This window comes from Pistacia vera, unplaced genomic scaffold (assembly GCF_008641045.1).
Source record: "Pistacia vera cultivar Batoury unplaced genomic scaffold, PisVer_v2 Contig202, whole genome shotgun sequence".
NCBI classification, from domain to species: Eukaryota; Viridiplantae; Streptophyta; class Magnoliopsida; order Sapindales; family Anacardiaceae; genus Pistacia; species Pistacia vera.
This window is the reverse complement of record NW_022196005.1, coordinates 327,919-348,996: the sequence shown is the minus strand read 5'-3', so window position 1 is coordinate 348,996 and position 21,078 is coordinate 327,919. Positions and strand designations below refer to the sequence as shown.

The 21,078-nt window shown below is 35.7% G+C and overlaps 1 protein-coding gene across 1 annotated transcript; it reads right to left on the bottom strand.

The window, feature by feature from the left end:
- LOC116128723 lies at positions 1 to 19,228 on the bottom strand. The gene is made up of 2 exons (XM_031414473.1): positions 19,141 to 19,228; positions 1 to 659 (listed from the first exon to the last, which is right to left on the bottom strand). Exons 1-2 carry the CDS (start codon positions 19,226 to 19,228, stop codon positions 1 to 3), a joined length of 747 nt encoding a protein of 248 aa, XP_031270333.1.
- Positions 19,229 to 21,078: the final 1,850 nt, after the last annotated feature.

The following is a 21,078-nucleotide window of genomic DNA, read 5'->3' as shown; positions in this document are numbered from 1 at the left end:
TCAAAACTTTGTAATCTCATTGTTGAGGATGTTGAGAAGAGAGACTCTAGTTTTGATCAGACGCCTGCTCAAGGACTCAAGTCCATCTTCAAAATCTCGAATGCTTGACTCTAATTCCTTAAGCTGGTTTTGAATGTTATCGGACTTGCTTGTCTTATGAGTGATGATGGTACACAATTCAACATCCAACCTTTCAAAGTCATTAATGTCTGTTTCTTCACTTGTTACCTTTTTTGAGTGGATTAGCTTGGAAACTACTGACCAACTGCTTAGCTTTGATGGAACCTTTGGCCCTGAGATAAGGGACAACAAGGATTCGATCACATTGAAAGTGACTGCTTCAACCTCTCTTAATATGTAAATTGTGGCGTTTGACTCATCTTCCTCACAGATTGGAGAGATTCTTTGGTTTTTCATGGCTTTCAAATTCTTCAAGGCCTTTTGGATGGTCATTTTTACTATCTTCCTAGAGGTTAAGTATTTCTTAACCTCACTTGTAAGCTCAATATCATAACATCTTCTTCTACGAAAAATTGATTGAAGGCCTTGTACAGCTTCTTTGGTTTGTACAAAGGAATCCTTAGCAATGCCACAAATATCTAAGAGTCTAAGAGATCTATTCAACATCTCGTCTTGGGTTAAAGCTTGTTGAATCGAAGCTAACTAAAGTAACTTATCAACACAATCATGCAAATCTTGAAGGTCGTTTATCCCATGGCTTATTAATGATAATGATGATGTAGAAGTAGCTTGAGAAGCCCTTAATCTGCTCAAATGCTTATCGACTTCTAAAGTAATTCGGTGTGGTTTGGAAGGAAAACTATTAGAGCGAGTATGGTGTAGCTAGCACTGCTAAAGATGCATTGTTGCAAAAAAAGGAATCAACACAAGAACTTTCGTCCATCATGTGCTGAAGATGAGGAAGTGACAATGGATTCACAAGTGAGGCTAGGAAGTACCTGGCCTCAAGGAAGGCAGCAAAAAAGGCAATGCAAAAGGCCTTGGGAGATCTGAAGGTCATGAAAAATAGAAATGCTTACTCTAACAATGACAATGAGAGCATTCTAAAGGAGGTGGAAGCAATCACTCTTGATGTATTTGAATCTTTATTTTCTTTTATCTTTAGTCCAAAAGCGGATGGTCAGTATTTTCCTAACTATAATGCACCACAAAAGAGTGGCTTGTATAAAGGATGAAACATAAGCAAATGAATTTGCGAAGGTGGATGCTTCATTGCAGTTTCTCATTGGTGATAGGACATGCAAATCTAATAACATGAAGCAAGTTGCAGATTTGCAGAACCAGCTAAAGAACCTGGAGTTCTGCATTCAAGATTTTGAAGATGGACTTGAATGCTTTTATAGATGTTTGATCAAAATTAAAGTCACTCTTCTCAATACATTCTCAATCGCTAGCTAGATAGCATACAAATTAAAAAAAATCATGTCATATACTTGCTATACTCTGTATATAAATGAAATAGACTTGAATTTCAACTCTAAGATTACAGTTTCATACTCTTTTGCACAATTACTTTTATTTTTTCGTACATTTTTCCTCTCTGTCAGGAGCATTACTTTATAGATGGGATTTAACACTTCAATTCATATTTATTCATCATATTGAAATTAATAATCTGGCATATGCCAACTTTGAGAGTTATTCATTGTGAAAAAAAAAACAAAAAAAGGGAAAAATAAATAACTACAAACAAACATACAAAATGAGCTATTTCATTAACTAGCTAGAGAAGACAACCTTTCAGTGACAAATTTCTAGTTAACAGAGCTTTCAGCCGCATGGGAAATATATCCAATTCTGATAAGACATTGATTCAAATGAAAGAAATTCAAATTGTATACTAAAATATATCCCATGTGTACTTTAAGTTACAATGAAATATGTTGGTTGTCTTATTGATATGATGCTCATTTCCATACTTATATTCATCATCATATAGGCTAATATGCAGAGACATGGCAATACCAAATATATATGGATCTCACTGTCTTAAAATTTTGATTTATCAAAGATGACCATTGATTAACATTAAGTTTTCTAAACATGTCCATGTTACACATTATCTGTAATTTTCTTAAGAATTGAAAATAGTGAGATTGTTGTCGATGTTAGTTTCTCAAACATGTAGAATGCCTGCGTCAATATATAGGGATAAGGATAAGATAGGGTCGAAAGCTTTGGTTATTTTACCAAATTAAAGTAAGTAATTCATATCAAAGTAAAGGAGTGGGCATATTTATATACATTGCCAATTTCCATGAACCTTTTGAGTTATGATTGAATGAGGTGGTGAATGTGGATTTGTTCTTTACCTAATTAATTTGTAAAAAGTATCTGGCAAGCTAGCAGCTAGCTTAGATACGTGGTAAACCAGCATTCATGATTCATCAAAAGAGGCAAACCAAATCCAAGTCCAAGGCGCCAAAACCTAATTATTTAATTCCAACATTCTTCTAAGATGAACACATGCCATGGATATTCTTCAAGGATATCCTTACTTTCATATATATCTCTTTTCTACACAATTTTCTTCAAATTCATTTCAAAATAAATTAAGATTTCATGTATTAATTAATGGAGTACACGCATAACTAGCACCCCAAATACTACAAACTCTATATTACATAACAATTGTTTTACTTATAATAGAGATTATATTAATGAATAAAGCGCAACAAGTTAACATTGACTTAGAGCTTATACATGTAAAGATATGATAAAAATAAATAAATAAAAACTATGGATTACTTCAACTTTGTTTTTACCATATATTGGGTAAAAACCAATGCATTTGAAAATGTGGTAAATTCTTGAAACTTGGGAAAGCGCGTAATATTTTTTTATCTTTAAAATAAAAATACCTGATTCGCGAGAGGATATGGTTCACAAAATAGAAGATTTTCTCCCGGATCATAATCTTGCTCATAAACATGACCATTCTCATCCAAAAAGAAAATCCAATTCCTTTCCAAGTAGTTGAGATTTCTATCTAGAATGTATGAACTGTGTTGTGGCACAAATAATATTTGATCATCCAAGCTATTTAACCTAGTTGTATCGATGGATGCGATAGTAGGATAACTAATCTTCAACACATAAAATCCAAGTTGAGTCATACGTAAATAGACACGTTGTATCATAATGATCATAGTAGTCTATTTGAGTAGTTGTATGTTCAAGCATCTTTTGAACAAGTAAACTTTCACGTTTGGACTCCACTAAATATAACACGAACCTGCCACAAACCGATGTCAATCCTAATTCAAATTCAATTTCATTATATTGTTGGACATCAGGATAAGGGATTGATAATATTTTGAGAATAACATCCTCATCCCCTACCCTCAATGGATGTGTTTCAAGAAAATGTAATTCTGTGTGGATCAAAGCATGCAATATTCCATTAGAATATAGGATGTCTCATAAATAAGTATCATAATCCCAGATAGTCCAACTCTTGTATTTTGGCCTGCAAATTGCCAACTTATCATATGGAAACATGACTCCTACAACTATAACATTTGTAGAATTTGTCGATGATAATTCGAATTTAACAAAAAAGTCATCAATATCTCGTGAAACTTTCAATTCAGATTGGTAAGTTAGGTAAGTTTGAAAAGATGGAATTGTCATGAAAGGAGGTAGCTGAATATGTATACCTGAGATTGGATTGAAGAGAAAACTTCGGGGATTGAATTGAGGCCCATTAGCAATTATAAGCCAACCTTTGGAAGGTCCAAAAAACCAATTGATTCTTCCTAATTTCTTGGGGAGGTTGAATTTATAAAGAAAGCCTCCGTGCAAATCAAAGAATCTCACACAATCGGTTTCCCTTTCATAAGGTAACATCATCCACGGGAAGATAACAATGTTTTAGACATTGTTTTGCAATGCTGATCTCCCTAACATGCAATTCATACTCATACTAAGAGCATCACGTAAACTTAATTTGCGGATAATTTCACCTATTATATCTTCCAAAAGTGACACCCAAATCCTCTTCTCCTCCTCATCATCCCTATGGTCTTTCTCCTCTTTCTTTTTGAATTTGCTCTGTAATAGAGTTAACGTCTTCTTCAAAAGGTTTGCCATGGAATTGAATGGGAAATTTCAAGAAATTTGATACAGGGAGGGATTTATGGTTTCTTATGTCAAAGAAGTATGTATATATATATAATAAGTTTGTGATATGCTTTTACGAGTAGGAATAGAAATTTGAATACGAGTTAAATTTATTAATTTCAAATACCAATAGGAAACTGATTCTACTGACAGAGTAGGAGTAGGAATTTAAATAAGAATAAATTTATTGATTTTTAAGAATGTTAATAAGAGTAATTTATTAATGAGTGATATCGCATCCCAGCAATTAAATTATTAGCCCATATTTCTATATAATATCTAAAATTACACTTTTAATTTTGTATTTTTCTTTTTTCTTTTAAAAAAAAAAAAAGTTTAAAGACATTGCAATTAAATTTCTCAATTCATAATTGTTCTAAAACTAGTGTTTCTTGATACTACTATCTATATAAGAGTTAGAAATTACTATGGATCTTTTTTTATTTATTTTTGGCAAGGATTTAAATTGATATGGGGAATTATGGTTTCTTGTGTCAAAGAAGTATACTCCTATTTATGTAACAAGTTTGTGATATGCCTTTATGTAACACCCCACTTGAAATACGTAGCCACTGTTTAAGGTATGGCCTAAAGGATTACTGAATTGCCCCTAAATGAGTTTATATATTGTTCATATTGTCTGGTTGGCCTTCGGTTGAGTTGATGTTTTGGGTTTGGTTGAGTGTGTACCATGGAACTGATCAAGACTTGATAGATTTTGGAGTTGCAGTCGTCGCCGGGGTGACGGAGAAGTTTCACCGCGGCGATGTTGGTTCTGTGTTGGGCGGTGTCGGTTCTGGAATGTTTCGCCGGGGCGACGGAAAGTTCTTCGCCGCGGCGACGGAAGGCAGAAAAGTTTCTTGAGTTTTCTAGAGAATTCTTCATAGGGGTAAAATGCCCATTCTACCCCTAATTAGCAGGAAAAGTGGGGAGTAAAATGTAAAGAAATTTCATGGAGAATAGTGTAAAATGGGGGCGAGTTTGTAAAGAATTAAAGGATAAAGTGGAATTTTCAAGAAAGAGTAAGGGCAAAATGGGAAAGAGTGTATATTATATGAGCTAAGAAGGGTTGAGTTCTCAAAACCCATTCATTTCACCCATTTCCACCGCCTCTTCATCTCCCATTTTCTCTCAATTCCTTACTCAATTTTCTAAGAGATTTTTGAGAGTTTTGAGTTGGAATTTGACAAAGAAGTGATCCTAAGCAAGAAGAGGTAAAAATCTCTACTCTAGATATGAGTTTTATTTATATAAGGGTTAAGATCTTACTAAGTTTATGCTTAGGAAATAAGGGAAAGCTAAGGTCCAACAAGAGTAGAGAGCTTTAGTGGAGACTACTCAAGTATGAGGTAAGTAAATCCCAACCCAAGTTGAGATTTGAGAATTCTTTTGAGTAGAGATTTAGTAGAAATGATGTATGCATGTTATATGTATGTTATTGAGAAATTGTATAGAGATATATGCCTACTTGTTGAGGAATTAAATTGAGATGAGTATTCATGTTGAGTTGTTGGATACTTCTCCTTTATAAGGAGTGTAGATTTGTGATGATTTGAGATGAAGTTAGATGAAATTGAGTATGTATTTTGGGAGTGTTCTTCTATGGTAGGGATTATGCCCATAGAAGGGAATTTACTTTCAATTTTGGATGGTTAAAAAGAGAAATAGAGTTGTAGTTAGAGAAGAGTTTTTATATGCACATGAGTTGTTTGATGAAATGCCTAAGAGAAGCATGAGAATGAGTTATGAATCTTAATTATCGCAACATTGCATATTGGCATTTCCTAAGTGCATTAATGAGCATGAACCATCCATATGCATTAAGTGTGCATTGAGAAGAACTTGAGAAAAAGTTGAGAAAGAGTAGAGAATTACTTTAAGAGTTAAGCTACATTATGATGAGTAGCTAGAGAAAGAGTAGAGATCTTGTGCACAAGAGTTAAAGAAGAGAATATAGTAAGTTGTGCGATGGGGAACCTGTGAGTGATGAGTAAAGTCATGAGAGTGGGTGCTTTGTGATCCCCAGCCGTGCCTCCGGTAAGATGAGGCCGTGACCGTCACGTAAGTGGAACATGAGGTTCCAGCCGTGCCTCCGGTAAGAAGGGGTCGTGACATTTGAGAGAGATAGAGAGAAAGCATGTACACTCACATGGCCAAAGGTTCCGAATCCATGCATGACCAAATCCGATCGGTAGAGAAATGAGCGGAAGTCACGTAGAGTGGTAGCGCCCAGCCGTGCCTCCTGTCAGATGAGGTCGTGACATTCCTATGAGTAAGAATGAGAAAGAACAGAAATAGAAAGAACAGAGATGAGAAAAGCTAAGAGTTAAGCTATATTATGAGTACTAGCTTGAGTATGAGTACTAGCTTGAGAGAGAGATGAGCAAACATGAGAAAGAATAAGTAAGAGATAAGAGCATAGAGTAGGTAATACGATGGGGAACCCGTGAGTAATGGGTAGAGTATTCTCGCATGTATACCACATTGAGAGAGCGGCATGAGTATGAGAAGTGGTGTAGCCCGTGAGAGTACAAGCGGATGAGGGCTATACCCGAGTACCCGAGAGAGAGAGATTATACACTCACATGGCCAAAGGTTCCGAATCCATGCATAACCGAGTCTGATCGGCTAGAATGAGTAGAAGTCACGTAGAGTGGGGTGAGTCCCGGCCGTGCCTCCGGTAAGATGAGGCCGTGACTACTAAAGAGCGAGTTAGTAGAAATGATTTATGAGGAATGAGAATAAGATAATAGAGAGAATTAAAGCTTGAGAAAGAATGAGATAGAAAGAGAGAGAATATAAGAAAGAATGAGAGAGTTTGAGTTAGCATGAATAGAGAGTAAAAGAAGGAAACATGCAATTCTTTTGCATTAATTGCATGTACCTCTAATACATGCATGTACCATGAGTTCTTCCATGGTTAGTGAGAGTATAATGAGAATAAGAGAGAGAACCATGATTTTCCTTCATGGTGAGTAAGAATAGAAGGAGAAAAGAGAATAGGAACAGAGAGAAAGAAAGAATAAAAAGAGCAGAACAGAGTTAAGGGAGAATATTAGTATTAGCAAGAAAGAGAAAAACAATGAGAAAAAGAAATAGAAGAACGATAGACTAAGGAAAGAACCAAAGAGTGAGTTGCGGGGACAGGTAGTAGAGGATTTACTTACTGAGAATTGTTGTGCTCACCCCGTTGTTCTTCTCTGTTTTGCAGGAAATAGGAGCAACGGTCGGATGGACGTTGAGGAGCGAAGAGTATTGGCACCACTGTCCACCAGTCATGATATTTTGTATTAATTAGAAAGTTTTTAAATACATAGCCTTTTGTATTTATAAAGAATTTTATTTTTTATGAGTAAAGAAAAATTTGAGCCCACTATCTTTCATATGATATACATCTCTATATTTTACATAGTATGAACTATAAGAATAGTAGTTGAGAGCAAGCGTTACACTTTATGAAAAGAAATTTTATTAAGAGTTAAATTAATAAATTTCCAATACCAATAGGATATTGATTCTATAGATTTCAGATAATTTACAACTTCCTGATGAGAATGCAAAATGTCATATTTACCCCCCTTAATGTCTAGTATTTTATAGTTATTTGTTGCCTAAATGTACTCATTATTATTCTATTTTGATTTAGGATGCAAATGGAGGCGTTAAATGCAAAACGGAACTAATTAGGTGAATTTGGACTGTTTTGACATCGCTTCGTAATCTGGGCATAACTCTCTCATCTGAGCTTCGACTGAGATGATTCAAAATGATGTGGAACTCTAAGAAAGAGATATACAACTTTCATGTTTTGAGTTTGGAGAGATGCTCACTGCATCAAGGTTTTAATCAGGCTTGAAGTTGATGCACTTGCACTGCTTACGTTCTGGAACATTCCGTCTTGTCATACAAGTTAACTAGGCAGTTTATTATTGGACATTTTGAAGACCTGTGGCACACAAGTTACAGCAGGAGACACCACTTTCCTATTTTACATTAGGACTTTATTTTATTTTCATTTAATTAGATTAGAATAAGTAGAAAATTTTTAGGATTCTTAGGAGATTTTCCAAATTTGAATTGGATATTTTTAAAAGGAGAGAGAGATCAGATTAAGAGGACACACATGCCTCTCTTTCCTCTCTTCTGCAAATTTTCATCTTTTGAGTTTTGATTATGGCCATGAGCGGCTAAAACTTTTATAACTTGGTCGAAGGAAACGGAGACATCGGAATCAATAAACTGTGAGATCTAATCTATTCTTTTAGAGTTCAATTTATGTTTTGAGTATTGGATGTTCTTCTATGCCTATTGTCATGATTGTTGCATTTAATTACTAGGAGGCCTACTAGTTTATTAATTGTTGCAATCTACTGCTAAGTTAGATATCAAATCCGTAATTGTTTGATCCCTCTAACTTGTGAGTAATTAGGGTTAATAATTCGTTGCGTCAAGAATTAGTAATTCTTAAGAAGAGCACTTGACTAAATTAAATACAACCACTTGAGTTTGTGTTGTTTAGTTGCATCGATCTCTCTAGGTCTTAAGGCTACTACTAAATTAAATCTTTAGCGCTTGTCTAGGGTTGTTTAGTAGTAAGGTTAATTAGATTGCTTGTTTCCTAATTAATTACAACTAAGGAGAGATAGGAAAATAGTTCCAACAGTGAATATTCAGGGTATGAATTGATTTATTTTTGTATTGATGATCAGTTGTAAGATTCCAATGGTGGGCGATGGTCGACACTAGACCAGTTTCGTCTTTGGATTGATTTCGCTAATTTAGTTTGAATGCTTTTCCTGAAATTGTTTTCTGTTTTACTTAACCCCCCCCCCTAGCCTTGTTCACATAACATACTCGGCTAGACGCTCTCCGTGGGAAAGATCCTTTCTCATACTACTGCATGTGGTTTTAGGTTTTAATCTTGGTTGCCTACGACAGCCCACCAGATTTTGGCACCATTGCCGGGGAGTGATTCATGTTTTTTTTTTTTTTTTTTTTTTTTTTTTTGTTCTTGTATTCTGATTTCATTGTTGTTATTTTCCAGAAAAAAAAATTTAGTAGTACTATTCACGGAGAATTTTGGTGGAATTAGGAGTGGTGCGAGTACTCGTTTTGAGGAAAACAAAATTCTGCACAGGGTAAGCTAATCCATTAAGGATTCACTAGCCCCCCCTCAAGGCCAAAAAACAACGTTTGATATGGTTTTTGGCCCTTTTTGTGTTTCTGGTTATTAAAAAAAAAAAAATTTTTCTAGTTGGTTTTCATTATTTGTCATTTATTTTTTGTATTCTTTTATGGAATTTTTTGTTTTATAACCAGGTCCTCCATCTTGTAATTTAACATTCGACCTAGAAATAGAGAGCCTTTGCGCAGGTTAAAGAAGGAAGCTCGAGAAATTCTAAGGAAAACAATTTGGCTTTTGATTCCCAATTTGCTAGCAACTCTGATTTAGAAGAGGAGACGTCATGCTAGAAATCGAACTTTGAAAGAGCATGCTGCCCCTGATTTGAATCAAGCACTTTTATGCATACGTTTCCTTGTTTAGATGCTATTACTACTTTTGACTTAAAATCTGGACTAATACTCTCTTGCCCACTTTTCATGGTCTTGCAGGTGAAGATCCTCAACAGCTCTAAAGGAGCTTCATGTGGTTTGCACGAGTATGAACACTATGGGGTGACTGAAGAGCAAATTATTTAAAAGCCTCTCATTTTCTTTGAAGGATTCAGCTGAGATTGGCTCTATTATTTACCTTCCAAACTATACCATGGAACAGATGAAGAGGTTGTTTTTGGAGAAATATTTCCCAGCTTCGAGGGCGGCCAACAATCGAAAAGAAATTGTGGTGTAAGGCAACACAATGAGAGTCCCTACATGAATATGGAACGTTTTAAAAATTATGTGCGAGCTGCCCCCATCATCAGATTAGTGAGCATTTACTTCTCTAGTACTTCTAAGCATCCCCTACACACTGATAGGAGCATGATTGATGTTACTAGTGGAGGAGCTTTGGTGAGACTCCCGGGCCACAAGAACTTTGATTTCAAATATGCGGCCAACTCTCAACAATTTGGCATTGAGCTTGACCTTCCTTCTGTGTGATAAGAGGTAAATATTTCTTCCCTTGAACAACAAATTTCAAGTCTAACTTCTCTGTCCGTCAAATGCCTGTAGGTAATAGCAAACAGTGAAGGCTTGTGGGATTTGTTCGGTATAGGGCATCCACTGATATGTGCCCAACTCTTCAAGAGGAGCCCATTAGCAAGTTATTGTAGGTGGTTTTCCTCGCAACTGCAAATGAAGTATGATCCCTATTCGAGCCCATATAACTTGGGATGGAGGGATCACCCCAACCTTGGCTATGGAAATCCACAAATCAGCACGTGTAAACTCGAACATTAACTAATACACACAGCAATATACAGCCATATCCCCCTAGAAAACAATCGGGCCAAACTTCTAATTCTGTATGTTTTTAGAAGATATTGTTAAGTCTCCTTGCCACTAATACTTTGCAATTTCAACAGGAGACAGGGCCAGTGTTCAAAGTTTGGAGAATCAAATGGGCCAGATGGCAACCGCAATAAGTAAGCTAGAGACGCAAAGTTCAGGGAAATTACCTTCTCAAACGATAGTCAATCCAAGAGAAATGCAAGTGCGATAGTCTTGAGAAGTGGTAAGAGGGTTGAGATTCCAACAAAGGCAGCCCCTGCATCATCGAAGGAGAAAAGAGAAAGATGTCATTATAGACAGGAACGTTCCCAACGACGATGTGTTCCTAAGAGTAAGTTTCTGCCTCTGTCCGATTAAAACCAGTACCTCCTTTTCCTCAAGCCTTGGCAGAATCAGAAAAGATGAGCAGAACAAAGATTTATATGAGACTTTTCGTAGATGCGAGGTAAATATTACACTTTTAGTGCTTTACACAAGTACCTCATTTGCTAAATTCTTGAAAGATTGTGTACAATTAAGAGAAACAGAAACTTAAGGTGTGTGAAAGGTGAGAGTATGAGAGAATGTTTCGCAGTGATTCAAAGAAATCTCCTAGCGAAGTGCAAAGATCCAGGTATGTTTACTATCCCTGTACAATAGGTAACACTAGGTTTGAAAGGCCATGATAGATTTAGGAGCTTCTATAAATGTCATGCCATATTCCATATATGCTTTTTTGAAACTTGACCTTGAACAAAACTGGTGTTGTTGATTTAATTGGCTGTAGATATCTAATGCCTATCCTAAGGGTGTAGTTGAAGATATTCTGGTACAAGTTAATGACTTAGTTTTCCCTACTGATTTTTATGTGCTTGATATGAAAATGGTGATCAAACGCTCCTATTTTGTTAGGAAGACCTTCTCTTAAAAACATCCAAGACTAAGATAGATGTTCATAGTGGCATACTTACCATAGAATTTGATGGTCAAATCGTTAAGTTTATATTTTATGATTGCATGAAATATCCTGAGGTGATGATAATCCTGTTTATGCTATTGATGTGATTGATTCTTTAGCACAGGAAGTTTTTGAACTTGATGAGAAGACGATTGGAAGTTGCCATTAGTAATCATCTTGAGAAAGAGAAAGAGAGTTAGCCTTGAGTACTGACTGCAAAAACTCTTGCAGCGTTGATGATTTTCCAAAGTTACAGCAGTCAGGTAATTTTTCTTATATGCTTACCAATTTCTAACAGAGGCCTTTACCCTCTGTTTTACAGGGTCCCATTCCAAATTTGAAGCCTCCCCCATCTACCTCAATGCGTGTTCCTTGGAGACAGAGGAACGTTACCAGTGATCATCTCCAACAAACTTAGTGCATCGCAAGAAGAACACTGTGTTAGGTCCTTAAGGAGCAAGACGGCTATTGGTTGGAAAATTGCAGATATAAAGGAATTAGCCCATCTACATGCACCATCGTATCTTGCTGAAGAAGGAGCAAAGCCTTTCTGTCAACTGCAAAGAAGACATAACCCACCCATGATGGATGTTATGAAAAATGAGATCCTTAAACTTCTTGAAGTTGGGTGATTTATCCTATTCAGATAGCAATTAGGTTAGCCCTGTTCAAGTGGTTCCTAAAAAGACCGGAATAACTACTGTGAAAAATTAGAATGATGAGTTAGTTTCTACCCGTGTTCAAATAGGTGCGGTTGTTATGTATTATAGAAAATTAAATGCTGTAACCCGCAAGGACCACTTTCCTTTACCTTTTATTGATCAAATGCTTGAAGGTTAGCTGGTCATTCTACTATTTGTTTCCTTGATGGTTATTCAGGTTTTTTCAAATTGCAATTGCTCCAAGGATCAAGAGAAGACGACTTTTACATGCCCATTCGAAACTTTGCTATCACCGCATGCCTTTGGCCTTTACAATGCCCCACCCACTTTCCAAGGTGTATGGTTCCATATTTTCAGATTATGTTAAGCATTCATAGAAGTTTTTATGGATGATTTCATAGTTTATGGGACATCTTTTGATAATTGTTTCCATAACCTTACACTTGTTCTTCAAAGATGCATAGAAGCTAACCTTGTGTTAAATTCTTAAAAATTTCATTTTATGTTGACCAAATTCTAGTTTTGGGTCATGTTGTTTTCAAGGGGAATGAGGTAGATAAAGCCAAAGTTGACATTATTCAATCTTTACCTTACCCCAATAGTGTGTGGAAGTTTGTTCTTTTCTTGGACATGCAAGATTTACCGAAGAGTCATCAAGGACTTCTCCAAATACATTACCCTATGTAGTTGCTGCAAAGGATGTGGCTTTTGAGCTCAATGAGGCATGTAAGAGCCGATTGATAAGCTAAGGAACTGTTAACTCTACTCCAATTATCCAGCCCCCTGACTGGAACGTTCCTTTTGAGATAATGGCAACGCAAGTGATTATGCAGTAGGCGCTGTTTTGGGTCAAAGGATTGGAAAGCATCTCATGCCATTTATTATGCTTCCAGGATTTTGAATGATGCCCGGAGAAATTATTCCACCACTGAGAAAGAACTTTTAGCTGTTGTTTTTCTTTAGAAAAGTTTTGATCTTATTTTCTTAGTACTAAAATAATTGTTTTCTCTGATCATGCAGCTTTGCATTATTTGATGATGAAGAAAGAAAAAAACTGAGATTATAAGATGGATACTTCTCTGAGTGAATTTGATTGGAGATCAAAGACAAAAGAGGGACAAAAAATCGTGTCGCAGATCATTTGGAGTCGTCTAGCTCATGTGAGGATGAACTCATTTGTAAAAATGTTCCCTGACGAGCACTTGTTCTCCACGAGTGTGACATTACCTTGGTATGCAAATCTTCAAATTATTTGGTTACTAACATCTTTCCTCCTGGTTTGTCTAGGGTTCAAAGAGATAAGATGAAGAGTGTGCCAAATACTATGTGGGATGAACCCTACTTATGGAAGCATTGTCAGACCAATAATAGAAGGTGCGTTCATAAAATGGAATTATTTCCATTCTCACCTTTTGTCATTCTTATGCATGGGGAGGTCACTTGTTGCTAAAGGACAGCAAGAAAAGTGCTGAATGTGTTTTATATTGGCCGTCTTTATTTCGAGATTCATATTCATTTTGTAAGTCATGCGATAATTGTCAAAAGACAGGTAATATCCCAAAGGATGAGATGCACAAACCCCCATACTATTTTGCGAAATTTTTTATGTTGTGGCATCGATTTCATGGGACCGTTCCCTGTATCTTTTGGTTATGTTTCTATTTTGCTTGCTATTGATTATGTCTCGAAATGGGTGGAGCTAAAGCCATTAGGACTAATGATTCGAAATTTGTTGCAGATTTTATCAAGTCTAACATATTCTGCAAGTTTGGATCCAAGAGCTCTGATAAGTGATCGAGGCACTCATTTTGCAATCTAATGATGGAGGCTTTGTTGAGAAAGTATCATGTGACCCACAGGTCTACTGCCTATCATCCGCAACTAGTGGACAAGCGGAAGTGTCAAATTGAGACAAGTCCATCATGAAAAGACGGTTAATCCAAGTGGAAAGACTGAGTTTGCATTTGGATGATGCCTGTGGGCATATAGGACTGCATATAAAACGCCCCATTGGATGTCACCTTTTCGTTTGGTGTTTGGGAAAGCATGCCATCTTCTAGTTGAGTTAGAACACAACGCTTATTGGGCAATCAAGAGTTTTAACATGAAGATGGATGAAAGTGGAAACGCAGGAAGTTGCAACACAAGAGTTAAGGAAATTCGCAATGTGCCTATGAAATGCAAATTTACAAGGAAAAGACGAAAGCTTTTCATGACAAGATGATCTCTAGGAAGAGTTTAAAGTTGGTCAAAAAGTCCTTCTATACAATTCACGGCTTCATTTATTTCCGGTAAGTTGCGTTCTCGTTGGATTGGACCTTTTGTTGTTACTAATGTTTTTCCTCATGGGCAGTTGAAATTCAAAGTTTAGCAACTTCCAAAGTGTTCAAAGTGAATGGCCATAGACTTAAGACTTTCATGAAGGTTTTCAAGAAGAAAATATGGCAAGATTGGACCTTGAGGATCCAATTTATACTGATTAAAGAAGACAGCCTTGATCGAGCCAACACATAAACAAGGGGCTGCTTGGGAGGCAACCTAAGAGAGTTTGCTTTCTTATTCTCGCATTTTAAATTTTGGTTATTTTTTGCATTTTCTTTGTATTTCATCTTACATTGGGACTGTCAGTTTTAAGTGTAGGGGAGGGGATTTAGGTTGTGGTTTAATTTGTCAAAAAAAAAAAAGGAGTTGTTTTTAGGGAGGTTTATGCTTTAGTCATGTCTTTGAACGTCTAGTGATGTATGAAATAGTAACTTGACTTGGTTATTGAGCATATTCCTTGACTTAGGATGTTAGCATATTTCATAAAATAGAGTTAATCAGATTTGAATCTTTGTAGTTTGAAACAAACGTCTTGATAAGTTGTGTGAACTTGGTGACGAGCATGATTGAGGATGGTGTGCTGTCGTAGGCAACCAGATTAATAACCTTTCTAACCTAACTACTAAACTGTAAATAGGGTAAGAGGCGTCGATCCCATGAAGAGTGTCTAGCTGAATTTTCGATGATGTGAATAAGGCTAGGGGGTTTTGAGTGAACAGAAAACAGTCTTAGCAAAAATCAAAACAAAAAATTTAAATCGAAATCAATTAATATAACAAAACTTGGTCTCAGACAACATCCGCCATCGAATCTTTCAAACTGCATTGATGCAAAATTAAATCATACCATACCTGAATATTCACTGTTGGAACTATTTTCCTATCTCCTTAATTGTAATTATCAAGAAGCAAGCGATCTTAATTAATCTTACCACTAAAACCCTGACAAGCGCTCAAGATTTAACCGAGTGGCAGCCTTAAGAATAGAGAAATCGATAAGCTACAACACAAACACAAGCGGTTGTATTTAATTTAGTTGAATGTTCTTCTTAAGATTACTAATTCTTGACGCAGCGAATTATTAACCCTAATTGCTTCACAAGTTAGAGGGATCAAACAATTACGGATTTGATATCTAACTTAGCAGTAGATTGCAACAATTAATATACTAGTAGGCCTCCCTAGTAATTAAATGAAACAATCATAAAATGGCATAGAAAACATCCAATACCAAACATGAAAATTGAACACTAAGAAAAATATATTAGATCTCACAGTTTAATGATTTCGAGGCCTTCGTTTCCTTCGACCAAGTTACAAGTTCTAGCTGCCTATGGCCATAACAAAACTCAAGAAAGAAAAATTCCAAAACTGAGAAGAAAGAGACTGGTCCCCCTCAAAAACCCTAATCGATCCCTTTGCAAAAATCCCTTTTTAGAATTCGAATCCCACTCAATCTCCTAAAAGAAGTATTCTCTATCCTAAAATAACATTCATCCTAATTTAATTCTAATTAATTTAAAATAATAGAGTCCTAAAATAAAATAGGAAGGTGGTGATTCTGAGCTGTACTTGTGTGCCCCATGTCCTCAAATCTTCCAATAATAAATTGCCCAATTGATTTGCATGACAAGGCAGAATGCTCTAGGACGTCCAGTGCAGATACGTCAACTTCAAGCTCGATTACAACCTTGATTCAGTGAGTATATCTCCAAACTCAAAACATGAAAGTTGTAGATATTTCTTAGCGTTACAAGCATATTGAATCATCTCATCGAGCTCGGATGAGGAGTTATGCCCAGATTACGAAACAACGTCAAACTGTCCGAATTCACTTATTTAGTTCCGTTTTGCAATTAACGCCTCCATTTGCATCCTAATCAAAATAGAATAATAATGAATATATTAGGCAGCAAATAAGTATAAAAGACTAGACATTAAGGGGGTAAATGACATTTTGCATTCCCATCAAGAGTGTATAACACCTTTAGAAAAAAATAATAAAAAAAATTGTATTCTCTTAAGCTAGTCCTAAATTTGGGTTTAAGCAAATAGGAAAAAGAAAATAAAGGTATGTGGTGAGTCGAGATGGAGTGTAAAACGCACTCACTCATAAACACAACCATGAAATGAGATGGAGCATAAAATGCACTCATTCTTTTTTCAAAACAGAAAAAAACAAAAAAAATATATATCCCTAGTTTGCTACCCAGTTTGTAGTAGTAAAGAGAAACAGTTGAGGAAAAGTTGAGAGGGGAGTTGTACATGAATTGGTTGTGATTAGTTTCCTTGTTTGCATTGACTGATTGAGAGTAATTGTGAAAAATGATGAAGAGAGATGAATGTCACTAGCTCTATTTTATTTTATTTTGCTGCTTCCTAAGTTAGGTATGAATATGCATGGATTAAATATTGTTTCTTATGCATCATGATGGTGTTCTTGATATGACTTGAGATGATGGTGTTCTTGATATGACTTGAGTGTAGTGTTTGTTTGAAGTAGTTTGCCCGAGGATGTGCAAAAGCTAAGTATGGGGGAATTTGATGAGAATGCAAAATATCATATTTACCCCCCCTTTTAATGTCTAGTCTTTTATACTTATTTTTTGTCTAAATATACTCATTATTATTTTATTTTGATTTAGGATGCAAATGGAGGCGTTAAATGCAAAACGGAACTAATTAGGGGAATTCGGACAGTTTTGACATCACTTCGTAATCTTGGCATAACTCTCTCATCCAAGTTCCGATTGAGATGATTCAAAATGATGTGGAACCCTAAGAAAGAGATCTACAACTTTCATTTTTAAGTTTGGAGAGATACTCACTGAATCAAGGTTTTAATTGGGCTTGAAGTTGACGCACCTGCACTGTCGACGTTCTGGAACATTCTGCCTTGTCATGCAAGTTAATTAGGCAATTTATTATTGGACGTTTTGAAGACCCGTGGCACGCAAGTTACAGCTGGAGACACCACTTTCCTATTTTACATTAGGACTTTATTTTATTTTCATTTAATTAGATTAGGATAAAGGTTATTTTAGGATATCAGAATATTTTTAGGATTCTTAGGAGATTTTCCAGATTTGAATTGGATATTTTTAAAAGGAGAGAGAGATCAGATTAAGAGGACACACACACCTCTCTTTCCTCTCTTCTACAAATTTTCATCTTTTGAGTTTTGATTATGGCCATGAGCGTAACTTGGTCGAAGGAAACGGAGACCTCGGAATCAATAAACTATGAGATCTAATCTATTCTTTTTAGCGTTCAATTTATGTTTTGAGTATTGGATGTTCTTCTATGCCTATTGTCATGATTGTTGCGTTTAATTACTAGGAGGCCTACTAGTTTATTAATTGTTGCAATCCACTACTAAGTTAGATATCAAATCCGTAATTGTTTGATCCCTCTAACTTGTGAGTAATTAGGGTTAATAATTTGCTGCGTCAGGAATTAGTAATTCCTAAGAAGAGCACTTGACTAAATTAAATACAACTACTTGAGTTTGTGTTGTTTAGCTTCATCGATCTCTCTAGGTCTTAAGGTTGCTACTACATTAAATCTTCAGCGCTTGTCTAGGGTTGTTTAGTAGTAAGGTTAATTAGATCGCTTGTTTCCTAATTAATTATAATTAAGGAGTGATAGGAAAATAGTTCCAATGGTGAATATTCAGGGTATGAATTGATTTATTTTTGTATCGATGATCAGTTGTAAGATTCCAATAGTGGATGTCGACGTAGACCAAGTTTCGTTATTTTGATTGATTTCACTAATTTAGTTTGAATTGCTTTTCCTGAAATTGTTTTCTGTTTTATTCAAACCAACCCCCCCGCCCCCAACCTTGTTCACTTAACATAAGACTCGGCTAGACGTTCTCTGTGGGAACGATCCTTACTCATACTACTGCATGTGTTTTTAGGTTTTAATCTTGGTTGCCTACAATAACACGTCACTTCCTCAAGAGTGGGAATAGGAATTTGAATAAGAATTAATTTATTGATTTTTAAGAATTTGAATAAGAATAATTTATTATGTTTACAATATTACTGCAGCTTTGTTTGTGACGCTGTAAATGGTTGGTGTGCTTGAAAATTCAATCAAGGTTAGTTTAACTTTAGGTGTGAAAATCAGTATTTAGTTTCATGTTGACTTAATGCATTTGGGTGTATGCATGTTTTTGTGTATTGAATTCTATTGATGCTCGATTTTGACATCAACTACTTGCACATGTAAAATGTTAAAATGATTTAGAGGTCACACGTGATATGGGAATATTCAGTAGAATAAGGGATGAGAGGCAATGTTTAAAGTGGTTCGGATGCTCGCAAGCGAATCTTACGTCTACTGCTATTGTAATAATAAGAGAGTGATTAGATCGCTTTCAGCAAGCTGAATTACAATTTAGAGAGTGAGAGCTATTTCAGCATAAAAATTAGCTAATCACCTTAAATGAGAGGGAAGTCATCTATTTATAGTAGGAAAGTTCAAGGTAATGATTATGAAAGCTGTAAGTGGGTAGGTGCGTGCAAATCCTTTCTTTGCATCCCATTAATCACCTACCTAAGGGATTTCCTCTATTTAAAGCAGGCGATCTCTAGCTGCTTGCTGGTCTGGCACTCACCTGCTACACTGACAGGAGCCATGCCACTTGTGCTAGGCACGACGTGGCCGTACCTGGATGGCGTAGAACCCTTATGAACTCTGACCATCCTTTACTGATGAGGCCACGTCAGCCCTACTTTTTTCGGCATAGCAAATTCTTTTATGTTATTTCAAACAATGGATATGAGAATGACTTTATTTCATGTTGATAGTATACGTTAATCCGGAGTTATAGTCTTTCTTTAAATTAATGTGTTGTTGCCCAGTTGAATTGAATCCTTGTTTGGCTTCTTAATCAATCCAGTGTGCTACCTACCATATATTTTAATAATTTCTACTGTTGTGTTTTTTTTTGGCTTGCTAATTTTTTATCAAGTGACTTCTGTCTGAATTACATAGAATGTTTTGTGGTTATCATCAATAGAATGAATGAGATGGGAACTTCAAGCTTTTCTAGCATGGTATCTATACATTTAAAGATTCAATTAAAAGCATTCAGATCAAGCAACATACTATCTCTTTTTTTTTTTTTTTTTTTTTTACCATGGTTGATAGTCCACGTATATAATTTAATGCGGAATTTAATCACTTAGCTCCAATCATATTGTTCAAGTGTTTTTGAAAGTCAAATGTGAATGATTTGTGAGTGAATGTTTGAGAGATGTCTTCTAACCTATGCCTCTAGAACCTTTTGTGTTTTTGTGATGTATCTTTGATGGAGAACATGATATCCTCCCGTCAAGGATCAAGAGAGGTAGTTAAATAATTCCTTTAAACCACTTTGAACTGCATAATTGTATAATTGTGGCATGTGACCCCATCAGGTCTTACAAGTCTGTAATAGCTTCTTTTCTACTAGTATACTTAAAAAAATATTTTAAGAAAACACACATTTATTATATGAAAAGTAGATCGGCCCAAATTTTCCTTTACTAAACATATAATTCTTTACATAATACAAAAATAACATAAACAAAAGCTTTTACAACGGTGGACAGTAGTGCAATTTCTCTCCGCTTCTCGACGTCCATCCGACCGCTTCTAACCTATTTCTTGCAAAACATGGAAAAATAACGGGCTGAGCACAAAATGCTCAGTAAGTAAATCCTCTACTCTTCCATCCCCGTGACTTTCTCTTTGGTTTTTTCCTTACTCTATTCTTTCTCTTCTTCATTCTCTCTTTGTTCTTTCTATTTTCTTTCTCTGTTTCTAGTTCTCACTGTTCTTTCCTTTCTTTCTAATTCTCTCTGTTCTTTCTTTCTTTTTGTTCTTTCTTTCTCTCTGTTCTTTCTTTATTTTTGTTCTTTCTTTTTCTCTATTCTTTCTTTCTCTTCGTTCTTTCTTTCTTTCTGTTATTTCTTTCTTTCTTTCTGTTCTTTCTTTCTTTCTAGTCTTTCTTTCTTATTCTCACTAACCATGATGGAAATCATGGTAACATGCATGGATGAGGTGCATATGCACTAATGCAAAGAAATTCATTTTCTTTCTTCTTTTCTATATCTTATTATGCTTCTTTTCTTTCTATTCTTTTCTTTCTTTCTTTTTCTTTTCTTGCTTGCTCAAGCTCTTCTTTTCTTTTCTTGCTTGCTCAAGCTTTCTCATTCTTTCTCATTCTTTCTTATTCTTTGCTGATTGGACTCGGTTGATGCAGGGATTCGGAACCCTTGCCGTGTGAGTGAGTACAATCCTCATCTACATGCACTCTTGCGAACTGAACAAATTCTTTCTTCTTCTTAGGCCACTCAATTAAGGTGGCGTGCATGTAGGAAATTCTTCTTGGTATAGCCCTCATCCACATACACTCTTATGGGCCGTACAAATTCTTCTTCTTAGTAGGCCGCTCACTTAAGGCGGCGTGTATATGGGAATCTTCTTCTTAGCACCCACGGGTTCCTCGTCTCAACAATTTTGCACTTCTTTAAATAAAATTCAGATTTGGAACTTTTTAATATTCTCA

Coding starts and splice junctions, on each gene's coding strand:
- LOC116128723 (XM_031414473.1), bottom strand. CDS start 19,228: ATGGTCAGAGTTCATAAGGGTTCTACGCCATCCAGGTACGGCCACGTC. Junction 660..19,140: donor GGCTCCTGTCAGTGTAGCAG/GTGAGTGCCAGA, acceptor TACTTTAGTTAG/CTTCGATTCAACAAGCTTTA.